At 65.6% G+C, this 19,367-nt stretch overlaps 1 protein-coding gene and 1 non-coding gene across 3 annotated transcripts; one reads left to right on the top strand and one right to left on the bottom strand.

Annotated features, from left to right (window-relative positions):
• Nucleotides 1-1,712: 1,712 nt before the first annotated feature.
• On the top strand, nt 1,713-1,899 carry LOC140903015 (U2 spliceosomal RNA). Its single transcript, XR_012156142.1, has one exon. It is a non-coding gene; the product is annotated as a U2 spliceosomal RNA (small nuclear RNA).
• A 6,756-nt stretch (nt 1,900-8,655) lies between these two features.
• LOC140902569 (HAUS augmin-like complex subunit 5) lies at nt 8,656-18,634 on the bottom strand. Of its 2 annotated transcripts, XM_073322784.2 has the most exons (19): nt 18,300-18,456; nt 16,661-16,723; nt 16,363-16,395; nt 16,022-16,046; nt 15,410-15,542; nt 14,740-14,899; nt 14,309-14,384; nt 13,773-13,852; nt 13,634-13,694; nt 13,234-13,361; nt 12,893-12,971; nt 12,484-12,638; nt 12,042-12,204; nt 11,545-11,625; nt 11,209-11,354; nt 10,217-10,331; nt 9,835-9,961; nt 9,509-9,641; nt 8,656-9,094 (listed from the first exon to the last, which is right to left on the bottom strand). In XM_073322784.2, the coding sequence occupies exons 1-19, from the start codon at nt 18,395-18,397 to the stop codon at nt 8,974-8,976; spliced, it is 1,977 nt and encodes a 658-aa protein (XP_073178885.2). In that variant the 5' UTR covers nt 18,398-18,456; the 3' UTR covers nt 8,656-8,973. The 2 variants fall into 2 exon arrangements, with proteins under 2 accessions (XP_073178885.2, XP_073178884.2); XM_073322783.2 differs by lacking the exon at nt 16,363-16,395 and having other exon boundaries at nt 16,022-16,096; nt 18,300-18,634.
• Between the last annotated feature and the right edge of the window lie 733 nt (nt 18,635-19,367).

The following is a 19,367-nucleotide window of genomic DNA, read 5'->3' as shown; positions in this document are numbered from 1 at the left end:
GGCAGGGGAGTGGGGTCTAGTGGTCACAGCAGGGTGGGGGCTGAGCGCCAGGACACCTGGGTTCTCTCCCTGGCTCTGGGCACGGAGTGGGGTCTAGAGGTTAGAGCAGGGGGACAAAACGTGCGGCTTTAATATTTCCCAAGGCTGTGGCTGGATACAGGTTTTTGGAATGACTTTCGGGAAATATTTTGTTTCCAGACAGACTCCAGATACCAAACGATGGTGCTAAGACGCTCCCCCTGCGCCCCCCGCCCATTACCCCAGGGTCCGAGCCTCTTCCCAACCCGCAGGGTAGTTCTCCTCCCAGGCTCCGGCGAGGGCGGGAAGCGCCACCAGCCCCATTTCCCGGATGGGAGAACTGAGGCCCAGAGAGAGTGAGTGATGTGCCCGAGGGCACCCGGGAAGTGTGGGGCAGAACAGGGGGCTGGGACCGGATTCTTTTTCCTCAGGAAGTTTCTGCCCTCCCGCCTCCCCACTCTGCCCTGCTCCTGGGCCGCTATGGTGCAGGGGCGGGGCTTCGGGAGAAGGGGTGGGCTGGGGGCGGGGCCTTGGAGGAAGAGGCGGGGCAGGGGGCGGGCCCAGGAGGGGTGGGACAGTGTGGGAGCGGGAAGGGGTGGAGCAGGACCAGGGTTTCAAGAAGAAGAGGAAGCACAAGGGGGAAGGGGCAATGCAGGGTTGGAGAATTGGGGAAAAGGGGCGGCACGCGGCAGAGCCTTGAGGGAAGGGGCGGTTAGGGGGCGGGGCCTCTGGAGAGGGGCGGGGCGAGGGCGGGTCCTTGCAGGAAGAGGCGGGGCAGGGCCGGGCCCTGGCGGGGTGGGACAATGCGGGAGAAGGGATGAGGGAAGGGCGGTGTGGGGGCGGGGTTACGGGGAAAGAGGCGGAGTCTTGGGGAAGGGGCGGGGCAGGCCAGGGTTTCAAGAAGAAGGGGAAGCACAAGGGGGAAGGGGCATTGCGGAGTTGGAGAATTAGGGAAAAGGGGCGGCACCGGGCAGAGCCTTGGGGGAAGGGGCGGTGCGGGGGCGGGGATTGGGGGGAAGAGGCGGCATGAGAGCAGGAGATCGGGGAGAAAGTGAAGCGCCGGGGGGAACTCGGGGGGAAGGGGCGGGGCCTCGAGCGATCGGGAGGGGCAAAGGTGGGGGCTCGGAGGAAGGGGAGCCGCGGGAGGGGGGTGGCCACGTTCCGGCGCTGGTGCCCCCCCCCACTTTTAGGGACCGGAAATTCCGTCGCCCCTGCGCGCCCCGCACCCCCAAAAACTCCCCTCCATGCACAGCCCGGCTCTCGCTGCCGGGCTCCCCGAGCCGAGTGCGGAAGCCGGGGGAACTCAGGGCAGGGACGGGCCGGTGGCTGGACCCGTGGCGGCCGGAGGCGCCCTCCGGGGCCGGGGCCGAGAGGGGCAGCGGGGCTGAGGCGGAGCGCGGCACCCAGGGCCTGGGGCGGGGAGACGAGGGGGCGGCGCGGGGCGGGGCCCCTGTCGGGGGGCGGGGTTATGCAGATCAGCCGCGTCCGGCGGCAGCCAGGGGGTTCGGCGAGATGAGCCGAGGACGCGGGCGGAGAGAATGCTCTGTGTCTGAGCAGAAACCGGTGCGGGGAGTCCGCATCGGAGTCACTCCGGGGCAGTGATTGCCACTTAGCTACGAAGTTATCAGAGTAGCTCCTGGGGACGTGAACAGCTGTGGGGGCGAGAGGGCAGCGCGGTGTCCCAGGCTCCCGGTATCGTTTCTCGGTCTCTATGGCTCAGATCAAGTGTCTGGTCTTCTCCGTTTAATCTCCGGTGTGTTCTCCAGGCGAGAGCTTCATATTAAATGGAGTTTTGGAACAGGGAGCGGGATGAGGAGCTCGCTCCGTCCGCTCCACGCATCAGCCCGGTGTTGCGTTGCTGCCGGGCGCGGTGCCCTTCCCCGGGGCGGGGGAGAACCTGCTGCTAGAAAAAAAACAGCTGCCTCGTGCGGCTGCGGGTCTGTTCCCGGGAGCTGGGGGGTCAGCGGGTCAATCCCCGCCCCCGGCGCCCGCTGCTTTCTCCGTCCGCACGAGCTGCCTCGCTCCTCTCGCCGCTGCCGCCGGACGCGGCTGATCTGCATAACCCCGCCCCCCGACAGGGGCCCCGCCCCGCTCCGCCCCCTCGTCTCCCCGCCCCAGGCGCTGGGTGCCGCGCTCCGCCGCAGCCCCGCTGCCCCTCTCGGCCCCGGCCCCGGGGGGCGCCTCCGGCCGCCACGGGTCCAGCCACCGGCCCGTCCCTGCCCTGAGCTCCCCCAGCTTCCGCACTCGGCTCGGGGAGCCCGGCAGCGAGAGCCGGGCTGTGCATGGAGGGGAGTTTCTGGGGGTGCGGGGCGCGCGGGGGCGACGGAATTTCCGGTCCCTAAAAGGGGGGGGCCACCAGCGCCGGAACGTGGCCACCCCCCTCCCGCGGCTCCCCTTCCTCCGAGCCCCCACCCTTGCCCCTCCCCATCGCTCGAGGCCCCGCCCCTTCCCCCCGAGTTCCCCCCGGCGCTTCACTTTCTCCCCGATCTCCTGCTCTCATGCCGCCTCTTCCCCGCAATCCCCGCCCCCGCACCGCCCCTTCCCCCAAGGCTCTGCCCGGTGCCGCCCCTTTCCCCAGTTCTCCAACCCCGCAATGCCCCTTCCCCCTTGTGCTTCCCCTTCTTCCTGCAACCCTGGCCCGCCCCGCCCCTTCCCCAAGACTCCCCCCCCCACACCGCCCCTTTCCCCCTAACCCCGCCCCCACACCGCCCTTCCCTCATCCCTGATCCCGCACGGTCCCACCCCTCCAAGGCCCGCCCATGCCCCGCCCGTTCCTGCAAGGCCCCGCCCTCGCACCGCCCCTTCACTCTAGGCTCCGCCCCAGACGGTCCCTTCTCCCCAGGCCCCGCCCCTGCACCACCCAGCGGCACAGAAACAAGGCAGAGTGGGGAGGCGGGAGGGCAGAAACTTCCTGAGGAAAAAGAATCCGGTCCCAGCCCCCTGTTCTGCCCCACACTTCCCGGGTGCCCTCGGGCACATCACTCACTCTCTCTGGGCCTCAGTTCTCCCATCCGGGAAATGGGGCTGGTGGCGCTTCCCGCCCTCGCCGGAGCCTGGGAGGAGAACTACCCTGCGGGTTGGGAAGAGGCTCGGACCCTGGGGTAATGGGCGAGGGGCGCAGGGGGAGCATCTTAGCACCATCGTTTGGTATCTGGAGTCTGTCTGGAAACAAAATATTTCCCGAAAGTCATTCCAAAAACCTGTATCCAGCCACAGCCTTGGGAAATATTAAACAAAGCCACACGTTTTTCCCTCGTGTAGCCTGCCCCCGACCTGGCACCAGCCCCCAGTTCTGCCCCCTTCCTGCCACCGCAGCCCCATCTCACCTCCTGACCCTCTCTGGGTGCCCTGGGCCCCTCGTAACAGGGGGCTGTCCAGGGGGGTGCACGTGGGGTCTCTCCTTGCAGCCATGGGGGGGGGGGAATCTTGTGGCTGTCCAGCCCCTCTGGACACCTCTACCAGAGACCCCCAAGAAACCCACAAGTTTCCTCCGCATGTGAGGAGGGGTCCCTACTTTCTGACTTGGGCTAGAGATATGGAGAGGGGTGTTTCCGTGATGTCAGAGCCCCGGGGCTCAAATCATGACTCTGAAGTGGCAGGGCAACCTCCCTCCCGCCCCCCAATCCCGCTCACATTCAGCTAGGGGGCTGGGCTGGGATCTCTAGGGAGGGAGACACAGGAAAAAACAGCTACCACTATGGAACCCAGGAATCCTGGATCCCAGTCCCCCTGCTCTAACCTCTAGATCCCACTCCGCTCCCAGAGCCAGGGAGAGAACCCAGGGGTCCTGGCGCCCAGCCCCCACCCCGCTGTGACCACTAGTCCCCACTCCCCTGCCTGGGTGCTCCAGGGGTAACTGTGTCTGTGTCCCAGCTCTGCTCAGGGCCTTGACTGATTTTCCCAAAATGCTTCCTTCTGAATCTATCACATCTCCCCCCCCCGGCCCGTCACTGCCCACCCGTGTATGGGGGCACCAGCACCGAGCTGGTTCGTGATGGGAAATCATGCAAGCTGGCCCTAGGGAGACGTCTGTGCCCCGACACACCCGGGGCACACACTAGCCCACCCCCGAAAGAGAGGGACAATCACCCCCCACACACCGCAATATTCACAATCGTTCTCAGAGACATAACCGCACACAGTTCACTCCCACTGCTCCCAACACAAGGCCCTCTTGCCCCATGCAGCATGTGCTGAGGCCTGTGGAACTCACTGCCACTGGACAGCTACCTATGGGAATGGACCTTTCCAGGAGACCCATAGACATAGCCGTGGTGACAGATGAGGATGGACTCCCAGGGTCTGACCCAGGCTGAGACTGGGCTAGAGGGATCCATGGCTCTGATCTAGAGGGGTCTATCCAGCAGGGGGCAGCGTGACCCACACAAAAACCTACTGGAAGCACCTTTCTTAGCGGATCTCCCAGGCCATCTCCCACCCTGCCCCTGGTTGAGTAAGTAAGGGGGCCGCACGGGACTCTGGGCCGTGTTGCAACCCGGCCCCACCCCTCGCTCCCACACACTGGCGGGTTGGGTAACTGCTGAGGGATTACACAAGAGTCAGAGCCAGGGAGAGAACCCAGGAGTCCTGGCTTGCCCCTCTCCGTGCCCCCACTCTAATCACTAGACCCCACTTCCCTCCCAGAGCTCGGGATAGAACCCAGGAATTCAGACCACCAGCCCCCACCCCCAACCACTAGACCCCACTCCCTTTTTAGATGTTAGGCTCACTGCCTCTTCTATCCCTCTCCATCTGTCCATCCCTTTGCTGCAGGTTTTTGGGGTGTCACCCCTGCTCTGTACTCCTCCAGTGCAGCCCAAGGCCTTCCCTCCCCGCAACCACATATCCCCTCCCCCCTGGTACTGGATCATCTGCTAGGCCCCCCACTCCCTCTCGGGGCGCGCTGTGCGGCGTGGCTGGGGATGGTGCAATGACCCAGTACCAGGCAACGCGGCATGGAAACCACAGGCCCTGCCCCGCCTGATTTGCCCTCCAGGTGCATCGGAGCCCAGCGCCCCGCACCTCCACCCTGCTGAGCCACAGGGGGCGAGCTGAAGCCCCCACCACACTCTGCAGACGGGCGAAGGGTCAGGCCAGCCAGCCCGTGTAGGATGGGGGAATCGCCACTGGAGGTGACAGTTTGGGGGCTGTGATGCGTGGAGAAGCGGTTGTCGCTGCAGCCAGCAGAGGGCAGCAGAGCATGCGCGCACACAATTGCAAAGATATGCATGAATCCAGCCCCACCCACACATTATTACTAACGTACACAAACACCCACCCAAATCCAGCCACATCAACACACACCTGCACAGCTACACAAACACCCGCCCACACACAAAACCCCTACAGAACCCGATTCACACACAAACGTGCACAAATCCATACTCTCACACACCGCCCCCACCCCCCATTCCCCTCCTATACACACACTTTGGGTCACTGAGAAACTTCAATTGGACGGGGGTGTCTATTCTCTGTCTCCCAGGGCCCGTAGGGGGAGGATTGGGGGCATGGCCAGGGCCCACTGGGCTGTGGCTATTCTCTGCCCCCCCAAGGTACATGGGGGTGGATTGGGGGCTGAGGGGGGCACAATCCAATGTCAGCCAAGGGGGGGTTCGAGGTGGGGAGGGGGCCGTAGTTTCTGCACCACCTGGTTCCTGGTACAGGCTCCCTGCACTTCTTGGTAGTTTTCACCCCATCACCACTTCCTGCCCTGCCCCCTCCTGCTGTGTGAAATGGTTAAAAGGGGGATGGGAAGAACCCAGGAGTCCTGGCTCCCAGCCCCACTCTAACCCGAAAGCTGGGAATGGAACCCAGGACTCCTGAAACCCAGCCTCCCTTCCTCTAACCCCTAGACCCCACTCCCGCCCATTTTGGGAGCCAGGACGCCTGGGTTCTATCCAGGCTCTGGGAGGGGAGTGGAGGCTACTAGTTAGAGCAGGAGGAGCCAGGACTCCTGGGTTCTGTTCTCAGTGCTGCTGTGTGATACTGGGCCTCTCTTTTCCTCCCACTTTTTGGGTATGGAGACTGTAAACTCTTTGGGGCAGGGCCTGTCTCTCGCCTCGCCCAACAGGACCCTGATCTCAGCTGGGGCAGGGACTGTCCTTCTGTCTGTGCAGCCCCCAGCACAACGGGGGCCCTGCTTCTGCCCCAGTCTCTTTAGATGCTGCTGTGTACGGATCAATAGACCTGAATACTAAAAGCCATGGCACCGCCATTGCCCTGCAAGGGCTAAATGGGATTCTTACTCCTGTGACCCTCCGTACATCCCCCCCGCGACAAGTTCCCCGAGTCTCTGCCCTGAGCCCCTTGTGCTGCTCAATGGCAGTGAAGAAAGCCGCCCAGCCCTAGCGACAAAAGAAGACGGGGATGAAAAAAAAAAAAGGCTTTACAAAAATTGGTCACACCAATAGGAAACCGGCCGCAGCGGTTTGCGACTACACCCGCCCCCCTGCGCTTATCCGTCCCCCTGGGGGAGCAGCGATGGACGACACCATCCAAGTGGGTTCTGGAGATGTTCCTCCAGCTGCCGGCGTCTGGGCTCCAGCCGGTGCTGGGCTGCATTCAGTTCCTCTCTCTGGTGCGTGCCCCGGCTCCACACACGCCACCCCCCCCACACACACACGCTCAGGACTGAGCTTAAATAACCCAACCCAACCCAACCCGCCCCAGGGAGAGACACCCACGGCGCTGCTCAGCCGGAGTCCCACAAAGGAAGATGCCTCCCCCTACCCATTCCTGAGCGTGTGGGAAGGGGGTCAGGATTGGGAAGCATGGGGCACCTATGGATGGTCAACCCAAGCAGAGGAGGAAGGATCTCAAGCCAGAAGGGAAGTGGGAGGGCCTGTGCCCCCAACATGGAGAATCTGGGGTGGAACCTTGCTTAACAGGTCAGTCTGTCCTTTCTGTTACTGTCCCCTTCTAGCTTTATCTAGCGCTCCTGTTTGTTCATTTGTTCTTTTTTGTTCCTTTCCTTCCGTAGTTTGCAGGTTCTTGCTTCCTTTCCCCTCCCCACTACCTTTCATGCTCTTTCTTTCCTTCACTTCCTAATGTTTTTCCTCTCCCTTTATTTCTTTCTCCGTCTCACACACTTTTCTCTCTCGCTGATCATTTTTTTTCACTTGCTCTTTTTCCTCGCTCCCTTCCAAGCCCAGTGGCCCAGGGAGCTGGGAATCTCGTGCCCTGCATCAAACCAAAAACCCGTTGGCATCAAGGGAACAAGATCCATGGCCAAGACCCAGTTGGATTTTGGGGGCAGCCTTTGATATTTAGAGGAGGGGCAGGGAAGACGTTTCTGGGCTCAGAGCCACTTCGATCGTCTCCAGGATTCTAGGGCTTTGCGATCATGCTGGGCTACTACATTTGTTCCTCAGTAGGGAAAGCCGGGGTTTAAAGCCGGTTTGTACAGCGGGGTGCAAAAGGGGGCTGAAAGTGGGGGGGTCCCAGAACCAGCAAGGAAATCACAAGGGCTATTAAGATTGATCCACCGTCATTCCTGGAAATCAGGGGCAGCGAGACACCAAAATGCCTGGGAAGGTCTGGGCCTACTGGACGAAAGCTGCTGCACCCAGAGAATGCTCGGTCCTCCGCACTCGGTTCTGCAGCCACGTTAAGCACAATCCGGCAAGAGGATGTTTTAACCAGCTGGGCTGCGACTGAGCTGAGGGGAATTAGCAGCCTTGGCAATGACAGTGGGGTCTCGGCTCCCTGGCCAGCAGCATCTTAGCTGTGGCCAGGGGAATTGTTTGATTTGCAGGGTGCTGCGGGGCTTTGGCCTGGGGATCAGCCAAAGCCTGCATATGCTATCAGCCAGCACGGGGCAGCAGGAGCCCATGTCCCCCCAACCAGCTGAGGGTACTCCAGACCCCCTCAGCTCCCAGGGGATGGGTACAATGCTGGCACCCTCCTTCCCCCCTGCAAATCACCCAGGTGGTGGCCAGCTCTGCGACACTCCCAGGGCCCGGTCTGAGGAAGTCAGAGGGATCAGCCTGAGAGGGACCTCCCACCCCCCACCGATAGGTGCTGTCTACCCCCACTTCCTAGCTGGGGGTCCCCCCAGCAAAGCTTCCCTCCACTTGATTTCCAATAGGAAGGGGGAGGGGGTGAGTCTGGGAGCCAGGGCTCCTGGGTTCAAGCCACTCACCTCTCCCTGTTCCATCCTTCAGTTTCTCCACGGAAGAGGGATAAGGACAAAGTTGCCCCCAAAGGCTTCAGAGGTGGTTCTGCCAAGGAGGGGATGGCCGCAGCCGAGCTCAGGGAAGGGATGGCCGCAGCCAGGGCGGCGAGCTCAGGGAGGGGATCCCTGCCTGCCCCAAGTGGACTGCACTGGGTAGGACAGGCAAGGAAGATGCAGCAGGGGCTGTTGCTACCTCAGCACAGGAATAAACCCCTGGGCTCAAGTGCCCGGGACAGGGCCGTCTTTACTGGCCCCTAGGGCAGGGCACAAGGGAGGGTGGGATGGTCCAGGCAGAACCACAGGCCAAGCCAGCCTGGAGCAGCCAGATAGAGCTGGTGCCCCCTAGCAGGGGACCATTCCCCACCCACCTGAGCCTGCCAGTCCCTGCCCTGGGGCAGGTCGGAGCTGGCGTCCCCCAGAGGGGAAAGGCCCCATGTCCCAGTCCCTGCCATAGACCTGGATGCGCATTAGTCAGTTTATTCAGAACAATGGGAATTACAGAACGCCACAAAACCCACGTGGGATCCCCCCCACACCTGACACTGCTCCCCCACCTCCGCTCAGCCCCACCAACCCTCCCACCACCAGCATCTGGGTCACCCCCTTACACTGACCCCCCACCTTGCGGAAGAGGGGACAGCTGGGTTAGGCCCCCAATAACTGCACCCCAGATAGGTGCGTCCCATCCACACTCCTTCCCTAACATGGGTGTGGCTACCTACAACTGCACCCCTTTGGGGGCGGGGCTCCCCAAGCCCCTCCCAGGCAGGACGGGGCCATCAGGCCCAGCTGTGTTGCTGGAGGGTCTTGAGGGCCAGGGTCCAGCGCTCCAGCCACTGCTGCAAGGTGAGGCCCTGGCGGTGCTCCGCCGGCAGGGAGAACTGCCCCGGCTGCTCCCACCTGAACCCAGGGACGGGGAGAGAGAGGGGAGCAGGTGAGATGGCTCCTTCCGGCTCCCCACCCCAGTTCCCCCCCCAGCACAGACACCACCACATCCACACTCAACCTGCACGCACAATCTCCCCCCCCAAAATCATCCCTTATTGCATATGCCCCCCCCCCCCCCGGCCGCTCCCTAGGTACGCCCATTCTCCAGAGGCACCAGACCACCCCCTTCCTTCCCACCCCAGCCCCCAACCAGTCCCTCCTGTGCCCCCCCTCCACTTGGGCAAGCCCCCTTCTTCCTCACAGCCCCCACCCCACCCCTGGCAGGAGAGAACCAACCCTGGACCCCCTCCCAGCACAGGATGGGCAGGGCCTCCCCCCTCTGAAGAACAAGGCGTCCCATAAACCAGGTGGGCGGGGGCTCCTCACCAGGAGTCGATCGTGGCCTGCACCTCAGGCCAGCGCTCCATGCGGCGCTCGCACTGCTCGGTCACCAGCTGGATCCGCGGCCCCAGGGCTCCGGCCTGCTCCCGGTCGTGGTCCCGCAGGGCCTGCAGCAGGACTGGGGGAAAGAGACATTGGTGAGGCCCGGAGGAGTTATGGCTGGTGGGGGGGGGTGCTGAGCTGTGCTGGGCAGATGCCATGGTCCTGCCACCCTTCAGGCCGGCTCGTGTGCCAGTAGGGTGCCCCTCGCAGAACCTGGGAAGGGGCCGCAGGCTGGGGGTCGCCCCCCTGGAGCCATGGGGAGAGCTCACCTTGCACGTCGGTCCCCTGGCGCTGCTGCAGGCTGGCTAGCGCCTGGCTCTTGTAACTCAGCTGGGCACGCAGGGCCAGCAGCTCCTTCTTCAGCTCAGCCATGTGGGGCAGGAGGTGCTCCGGGGCCTGGGGCAGAGACAGATAGACACAGGGGGTGAGGGGAGACAGGGCCTGCCCCTTCTCCCCCAAGATCACCCCCCAGGGGGCCGTGAGGAGGTTTAATGCAGAATAAACTTGGGGGGTGCTCCTGCCCCACCCCCTCCCTGGGGCCCCCCATCCCATCTCTCCCCAGAAGAGGGTCTCAGAGGAGGGGTTCACTCCCACCCTGTGGGGAGACATTCCTGCTCCCTGCCCCATTGCTCCACCAAGTGTGCGTCTCACCTTGTAGAGAGGGAAGCCAGCAGCCTGGCACACAGTGAGGAAGGCCCGGTGCTGGGCGAGCCCCATCCGGTCCAGCCGATGGATGGAGAGCTCGTGGGCCGGGACCTGCTGGGACCTGGAGGCGGGGGACGACCGGGTCAGGGCAGCTGAGGATCAGCCCTTGAACCCCTCACCCTCAGCCATCCCCCATCCCCACCGGGCACCCCAGCCCACAGCCCTCCCGCTCCCCAGGAAGGGCTGGCGGGGCCCCGTCCTCACAGCAGCCTGCCGGCATAGTACAGCATTGGTACCCCCGGGAGAGCAGGTACCAGTGTTCCCAGCGTATTAATACCCCAGAGTATCAATGCTCCTCTCATCGCTAGAGGCTACCGACGCTCCTAGAGCATAATCAGCCCAGAAAGTATTAATCCTCCTACCACAGATCTGGGGTACCAAGGCTCTCAGAGCATTACCCCCCACCCCGGAGAGAGTATTCATGCTCCCACCAGAGTATTAAAGCCCCTGCCCTATTCTCAGGGTATTAGCTCTCCGCCCAGAAAATACGGGGTTTTCATTAGTATTCCCCAGCACCAACGCTCCTGCTAGTCTCCGTGCCCCGACTGCAGCATTAATCCCACTGCCTAAGTACTCCCAGAGGACCAGCGCCCCCAGCTTGGGGCAGAGGAGCAGAGTACCAGTACTCCTCTGCGGGCATCTCCCTCCCTCCCTCCAACCGGCAGATCTCAGGGTGCTTTTCCCAAGGTGGGTCTCAGCCCCGTTTCAGTGGGACACAGGTGGGGAGGGAAGGGGGGGAGAAAATCCCAGGAATCCTGCATACCCCAAGTCCAGTAGTGCAGGAGGGGGAGCACAGGTACACCCCCAAGGCCAAGGGGCTCCCCCCCATATGGGGACCCAGCCCCTGGGGCAGCCTAAGAGGGGACAGTTGGCCCCAGGACCCTGCTCGCTGTGGGGGAGAGCAATCAGACAGAGCAGGAGGGTGGGGGGAGACTCACCCAGGGAGGCTGCGGTGCAGCAGGCAGGGGAGGGCGATGGCCCCCAGCTGCCGGACCTCGCGCTCCACGCCCCCGTGCAGCCGCTGCGACTCCAGGGTCACGTCCTGTTCCGGGCCCAGCAGCTTCCTCTGCACGAAGGCCTGGACCTGAGAGAGAGAGCGGGGTTTGGGGGAGATCATGCTGGTGCCCCGCCCTCCCAGCCCTGGGCCCCACTCCCCCAGCCCTGCCGGTGCCCCTCAGGTCCGACCCACAGCCTCCTGGTATCCCAGCCCTGGACTCCCCCATCCTCTGTCAGTGCCCCTTGATCCCGCCCCATGGCATGGGAGGGTGTCTCACCTCGGCCTGGTCCTTGCGGAGCTGGCATTTGATGTAGGAGGTGCCTTTGATCAGCGCCCGGACGTGCTGCTGCTTTTCGCGCTGGGGGCGAAGGAGGGAGAGAAAGTGTCAGTCCTGGGGATGCTTCAAGACAGTGTCCCTGCTCCCCCCGGGGCAGCAAGGCACCCCATATTCAACCCCGCAATCGCTCCCTTTCCCACAGAAGGAACCCCCCCAACCCCCAACTTGTTCACTCCTTCCTTTCCCTGTCTCCCCTCCCCCCCCATCATCCCCAAACCCATATACTCCCCCCAGCATGCACCCCCTCTACTTCCTTCCCCCCAGCCAGGTACCCTGTGGATCCCCCTCCATGAAACCCCACCCACGGGCACCCTCCCAGCCAACCCCACCTCATCCTCCTGTGTGCCCTACTGCCTCCCCACCCCCCAGGCAGGTCCCACGTCCAGAGGTTGCCCTGCTCTGGCCCCCAGATTCCCCCCTGCGCTTCCCGCACTCACCACCAGGTGGCGGAAGTCCAGGATGCGCTGACGCTTGCTCTGCAAGGCCTGCAGCTCCGCATGGCGGGCACTTGCCTCCTGCTCCAGTTCCTGGCAGCCTCGACGCAGCCCATCCCGCAGCCCTGCCAGCCGCACAGCCCGCAGCTCCAGCTCCAGCACCGCCCTGGGGGCCAGGCGGGACAGGCCAGTTCAGTGGGGGGGTGGGGGGGAGTCTCCCCAGCAGGGGGTGCTCACCACAGGGCCCCGAGAGCGCAGGGGGACCCCACAGGACAGGGAAGTCTCCCCAGCAGGGAGCGTGCTCCAGGGGGCCCTGACAGAGCCGGGTTACCCCTGGGGTGGGAAGTCCCGCCAGCAGGGAGCGCTCTCCCAGCGGTGGGTGGTCACGAACTGTGCAGGGCTGAGTCCAGGGGGCGGGGTGTCTCCCAGGGCCTGCGGCAGCTACCTAGCAAGGATCGCGTGCTCCGAGCCGTCCGAGCCGTCCGCCACCAGCCGGTGCATCTCCTGCAGGAGGGAGGCCAGCTGGGCCGTGCTGCGCTGCTTCCGGGCCTGTAGGGGGAGCTGCTTCACCCACAGCTCCTCACACCTGCTCCAGCCTTCCTGCAGCCGGGGGAGGGAGCAGGTAAGGAGGGGCCAGGGGACTCTGCCCCCTCCCCCCACTATAACCCAGCTGGAGATATGGGCCCTGTTGTCCCTGGGACCCCCCAGCACTGAGATACAGCCCCTTCCCCCTGATATATCCCACACTCCCGGAGCCCCGGATGTGGCTCCCTCCCCCCCACTATATCCTAGCCACTGGCACTGCCCAGCCCCCACATGCGGCCCTGCCTGCCCCTCCCCATGCCCCCACTCACCTGTATGAGGCCCCGGACTGAGGGCAGGGCTGCTGGCGGCCCCGCCAGGTCTTCCAGACGGGAGCTCTCGTAGCGGAACCTGCAGGTCAGAGGGCAGAGATACAGGTCCCAGCATTGCTGCCATGGGTCACTGCAGCACCACTGGGGTGACAGGCCCCAGAGCCCCGACTCTGCCCCCTGCAGTACAAGCTGACACCACCAGGGGGCCAAAGACCCACAGCACCCCTCTCTCTCGAGCTCTGACTCTGCCCCCACCCCCAAGTACAAGCCACCACCACTGGGGGGCGATAGCTCCGTACAGCACCACACCCCCACACTGTCAGCCCCTTAGCGGTACCCACTTGAGGGCCTCTACGTCGCGGGGAATGTCAATGCAGCTGGTGAGCTCCTGCATCTGCAGGGTGTTCTCCAGGGCCAGGTGCTCCAGGGCTGCCAGGACATGGTTGGGAGGGTGGGAACCCACGATGGCCTGCGTGAGCAGAGAGGTGGGATGAGCCACAGTGGGCCAGGGACGCTGTACCTTCCCTCACGGCTGGCTCCAATGCCCCATACGGGGCTAGAGGGCGCTGCGCTGCAGGGAGCAGGGCAGGGGGCTCTCCCCTGGCAGTCAGGGCTGCCCCAATGCCCCAGTCCAGCGCTAAGGGGCTCCCAGCTGCCCCTTCCAGAGGTGGCTGCATCCCTGCAGCAGGCGAGCCGTCCCCAGGGTCCCTACCCCATTGCTCCTCCCTCCCCCCCCGTTACCTCCACGGTGCTCAGCCAGTGCTGGTAGGACGTGTCCAGCAGCTCCTCGCTTGTCCCGCTGCTAAGAGAGAGACACATGAGGCGGGTCAGAAACAGAGCACGGGGGAAGGAGAGGGCAGGGGAGCTCACAGGGTCTTACGGGACGGCCGCAGATGTGCTGTGCTCGAAGAGTGACTTCAAGAAGTGGAAGCGCAGCTGGCAGGCCGACCGCACGTCCCGCTGCGGAGACAGGGACAGACACGCGGACGGGTTACTGGGGTGGGGAAGACACGACGGCCCTCAAGAAAGCTGCAGATCACCAGGATCTACTGGATCCTCCCCCCTTATTGGGATCCAGACACCAGGCTCAGGGAGATCCCTCAGGATACCAAGACCAGATTGCCAATGGCCCGACAGACTCTCCCCGGGGCCCAGTCCGATTCCCTCCTCCTTCCCAACCAAACCCCATCGCCAGATCCCACAGGGAGATCTCCAGAGCCCCATGCTGGCATTCACAGGGCTCAGATTACCGTGTACCCCTTGCCACTAGATCCTGCCTTGGCATCTCCAGATCCCCCCCATGAGATCTAGGACTGGGATCCCCAGATCACCACCCCCAACTAGCAGAGGGGAGCAGGATTCTCAAATTCCTCTCCCCCCGCCCAGGATCTACCCACTATCCTCTCCCCAACTCACCAGTACTTCAGGCTCCAAGCCAGCAAATCCGAGGGCAGGCAGCTTCCCTCCCACCGTCAGCTCCACCTTGGCCTTTCTGCAGAGACCAGAGGAGGCTGTGAAAATTGGCGGGGGGGGGTTGCGGGGGGAGGAGGGAGAGGGGCGGGAGAGGAAGGGGGAGCACAGTTCAGGACATCCCACCACCCACCCCCCCATCCCCAGCGGGACCCTGCCATGGAGCAAAGGATACTGAGAGATGCTACCCAGGATAGGCAATGCCCAATCCCTAATGCCACCTGCCATGGGACCCCCTACCAAGGAGCAAAAGATTCTGGGAGCTACTGCCCAGCAGAGATGTCCACCGGATAGTGCTTCAGAAGCAAAGGATTCCGGGGGACGCGACCAGGAGCAGTGGGGACCCCACGCTAAGGACGGAACCACCCCCCACACACCTGCTGATGTCCTTCAGCTGCTCCAGCCGCCCCCTCAGCTGTGCTACGCTGCCCTGCAGCTGCTGGCGTTCCTCGGCCAGGCGGGCCGCATAGGCCTTGAGCAGCAGGGAGCGGCGCTGGGCGTCACGGATCCGCTCCTGGGCCGCCTCCAGGGAGACCTCTGCGGGGTGGGAGCAGAAAGACCATCAGGGAAACCCCACCCCAAGCCCCAGACGCTAACTACAAGGCCCCACTCCCCTCCCAGAGCTGGAGATAGAACCCAGGAGTCCTGGCTCCCAGCCTCTCCCACTCCCCTGCCCCGCTCCCAGAACCCAAGGAGTCCTGAGGTGACGGGTGTGAACCCCACAGGTGATTGTCTGGGGAGGGACCATAGGGGGAAATCAGCAGCCCCAGGGGCCACGGGAACTTTGCGGATGGAGAAGAGACCACATGGGGGGATGCTGCCCCCAAGGACGGCAGGGCAGTGTAACAATGCTACCCTGCCCCCCACAAAGAAGTGGGGGGAAATGGATTTGGGCTGCAGGGGGACGATCCCACTGGGTGTTGGGGGAGAACAGATGGGAGGACTGGGGTGGACTTTGTACCCCCCAGCCCCAGAGCAATGGCCTGGGGTAGAGCGCTGGAGGCACAGACTACGCCGCCTCCCAGATCCTTGGGGCTCCCCCCTTACCGTCAGCCATGACCTCACGCTGGGCTGTCTCTATCTGCAGGTCCAGCTGCTGCAGCTCCCCACGCAGGCGGGCCACGCCCTGGGCAAGCTGCTGGCGCCGCTCCTGCTCTGCTTCCGACCCACTGGGCTTTCCCTGTGGGGAGGGGGAGACACCGACTGCTGTAGACCCAGGCATCCTGCTCCCCCCACGGCAAGGCCCCTGTTCCACTCTGCAGCACCCCAATCCCAATCCCCCACCCTCATCTCCCAGATCCACAGCTCAGCAACAAGGCACCCACTCTCCCCCACCCTATCCCATGCCATAGGACCCCTCTGCACCACGATCCCACCCCGACTCACTTCCCACCCACTGCTCCCACCCTATTCCACCCCGCAGCACCACCTGATCCTCACCTTGCCCCACGACCACATCCCCTACCCTGACCCACTCTATCCCATCCCACAGCACCCCGATCCCCTTCCCCGCCCCTCCAAGTCCAGATTACCATCCCCTACCGACTCCCCCACCCACCACAGCAACACCCAATCCCATCCACAACACCCGTCCCATCCCACCCACAGCCCTCACCCACACGCCCCTATCCACCCAGCAGTCTCCACAGGCCCCCTCACCTCTGCCTCCTCCAGATGCTGGTACCTGACGCAAGGCCTGAGTAAAGGAGGCTGAACGTAGAGAGTGACAGAGGCCTGGACAGACGGACAGACACACAGACGTCAGGGAGAGCTCGGAGCCAGCAGGCTTCGAGGTCCAAGGCCAGGAGACAGACGCCAGCCAAGGGTCGGCAAGGAAATTAAACCCGCTCCTATAGGGCATAGGGGACACCGGGCTGGATGGGCCCAGGGGCTTGGTCTAGGCAGGGACGGGGCAGGACACTGGGCTGGATGGGCCCCTTGGTGAAAAAGCTGCCCATAGTAACAAGCCCCCACGGCAAAGGGGAACGAGGAAAGGATACCACAGCAAGTTCCCTCGGATCTTCTTCACATTCCTGTGAGGAAAGAGAGAGGGGTGAATCTACTGCAGAAGCAGCAATGGCTCTGGGAAGGGAGGGGGTCCAGTGGTTAGAGCAGAGGAGGACGGGAGCCAGGACTTCTGGGTTCTACCCCTGGCTCTGGGAGGAGACCTGAAAAGCAGAAGGCCCCATGTCCGATTCCCCGCTGCTGCCCCCCTGAGCCAGCCAGTCCCCCACCCTGGGGCCGGGTGGGAGCCAGCGGCCCTTTGAGGGGAAAGGCGCCGCACCCCATTCCTCTCACCTCTGGTGGTGCACGTGCCGGGTGACGTATCTCCAGATCTCCGCACACTGGCCTGAGCACATCCTGGGGATACAGAGCAACAGCATCAGCCCCACGGGGACGCGACCGGAAACCCCTACGAGGAGCATGGGTGGCCCTTGGTTGAGGGCCGTATACCCCCCCCCACGTCCCTGCCCCAGGGCTGGATACCCCCTTTTCCTTCCCTCCCCCCACCGGGCTCATCCAGGTAACCTCACAGGGCTTGGGGGTAACCTGGCAGGGGGCTGGGAGGCCCTTTTATGGGGGAGAGCGGAGTGTGTGTGTGGGGGGCGCCTCTGGCCACACAGCTGGGAGGGATATAATCAAGGGGCAGTGAATGGGGATGTGGGGGCAGTAGGGCAGTCAGGGAACCCATGGGGAAGAAGTTGGAGGGCTGGGGGCTGGGGCAGGAAGGTACCAAGGAGCAGAGGAGGCAAGGGGGGGCCAAGGGGGGAGGAGGACCGGGGGGCAGGACGCGAGGAGAGAGGGAGGCCGCCCCCGCAGCGGGGACCCCGAAGGAGCAGGGGAAAGGTGGCCGGGGGGGGAGCCGCAGGAGCCCGCGGACAAGGAGGGAAACGGGAACTCGCGGAACAGGAGCCGGGGGGTCCCCGCGCTGGGGGGGTGGTCAGGGGGGGCGGGAGCCGGGGGGGGTCCCCGCGCTGGGGGGATGGTCCGGGGGGGCGGGAGCCGGGGGAGGTCCCCGCGCTGGGGGGGATGGTCCGGGGGGGCGGGAGCCGGGGGGGGGTCCCCGCGCTGGGGGGGATGGTCCGGGGGGGCGGGAGCCGGGGGGGGGGTCCCCGCGCTGGGGGGGATGGTCCGGGGGGGCGGGAGCCGGGGGGGGGTCCCCGCGCTGGGGGGGATGGTCCGGGGGGGCGGGAGCCGGGGGGGGGTCCCCGCGCTGGGGGGGATGGTCCGGGGGGGCGGGAGCCGGGGGGGGGTCCCCGCGCTGGGGGGGATGGTCCGGGGGGGCGGGAGCCGGGGGGGGGTCCCCGCGCTGGGGGGGATGGTCCGGGGGGGCGGGAGCCGGGGGGGGGTCCCCGCGCTGGGGGGGATGGTCCGGGGGGGCGGGAGCCGGGGGGGGGTCCCCGCGCTGGGGGGGATGGTCCGGGGGGGCGGGAGCCGGGGGGGGGTCCCCGCGCTGGGGGGGATGGTCCGGGGGGGCGGGAGACGGGGGGGGTCCCCGCGCTGGGGGGGATGGTCCGGGGGGGCGGGAGCCGGGGGGGGGTCCCCGCGCTGGGGGGGATGGTCCGGGGGGGCGGGAGCCGGGGGGGGGTCCCCGCGCTGGGGGGGATGGTCCGGGGGGGCGGGAGCCGGGGGGGGTCCCCGCGCTGGGGGGGATGGTCCGGGGGGGCGGGAGACGGGGGGGGGTCCCCGCGCTGGGGGGGATGGTCCGGGGGGGCGGGAGCCGGGGGGGGTCCCCGCGCTGGGGGGGATGGTCCGGGGGGGCGGGAGCCGGGGGGGGGGTCCCCGCGCTGGGGGGGATGGTCCGGGGGGGCGGGAGCCGGGGGGGGGTCCCCGCGCTGGGGGGGATGGTCCGGGGGGGCGGGAGCCGGGGGGGGTCCCCGCGCTGGGGGGGATGGTCCGAGGGGGGGTCCCCGCGCTGGGGGCCCGGGGCTCTCACCGGCGGAAGGCCCCGTCGGGGGGCACCTTCCCGGGGGGCAGCCCCATCTCCCGGGCCGCCCAGAGCTTCAGCTCCAGCGCGGGCCCGCCCCGCTCCATGCCGGGACCCGAGCCCGAGCGCGCCGGCCGCTGCCGCAAGGCCCGCCGGGAGCTGGGGGCGGGGCCTGCCGCTGCTGGGGGGCGGGGCCTGCCGGCAGCCGCAATTTGCTGTTCCCCCCTTCAGGTGCGGGTCCCAGCACAGGCCCCAGGGTGGCCCCTCCCCGGTGTGTAACAGCGCCACCTGCAGGCTTCCGGCAGGACGAAGAGAGGCGCAGCTCATGTGCCCTGCGCACTGAATTCCCGCGGGTCTTTGCTGAGCCCTTCTGTACCCCAGGGGTTCTCAAAATGGGGGTCGTGAGGTTATTACGTGGGGGGGGGGTTGCAAGCTGTCAGCCTCCACCTCCAAACAGGGGTGGGGATTAGAGGGAAGGGGCAGTGAGGGGGCAGGGACCCGGGGGCAATGGGCAGCGTGACAGTGAGGACTCCGGGGAAGGGGCGGAGTGGGGACGGGACTGGGCGAAGGGGCGGTTCGGGGCGGGGCCTCGGTAGAAAGGGCGGGGCGAGGGCGGGGCCTTGGAGCAAGAGCCGGGGTAGGGGGGGGCCAGGAGGGGTGGGACCGTGCGGGAGCGGCGATGGGGAAAAGGGGCGGTGTGGGGGCGGGGTTTGGGGAAAGGGGCGGTGTGGGGGGGGAATCTTGGGGAAGGGGCGGGGCAGGCCAGGGTTGCAGGAAGAAGGGGAAGCACAAGGGGGAAGGGGCATTGCGGGGTTGGAGAACTGGGGAAAGGGGCGGCACCGGGCAGAGCCTTGGGGGAAGGGGCGGTGCGGGGGCGGGGATTGCGGGGAAGAGGCGGCATGAGAGCAGGAGATCGGGGAGAAAGTGAAGCGCCGGGGGGAACTCGGGGGGAAGGGGCGGGGCCTCGAGCGATGGGGAGGGGCAAGGGTGGGGGCTCGGAGGAAGGGGAGCCGCGGGAGGGGGGTGGCCACGTTCCGGCGCTGGTGGCCCCCCCCTTTTAGGGTTCGGAAATTCCGT

This window comes from Lepidochelys kempii, chromosome 24 (genome assembly GCF_965140285.1).
Source record: "Lepidochelys kempii isolate rLepKem1 chromosome 24, rLepKem1.hap1, whole genome shotgun sequence".
In the NCBI taxonomy this organism is placed as follows: Eukaryota; Metazoa; Chordata; order Testudines; family Cheloniidae; genus Lepidochelys; species Lepidochelys kempii.
Note: the sequence above shows the minus strand (reverse complement) of the source record. Positions and strands in the feature narration are given on the sequence as shown.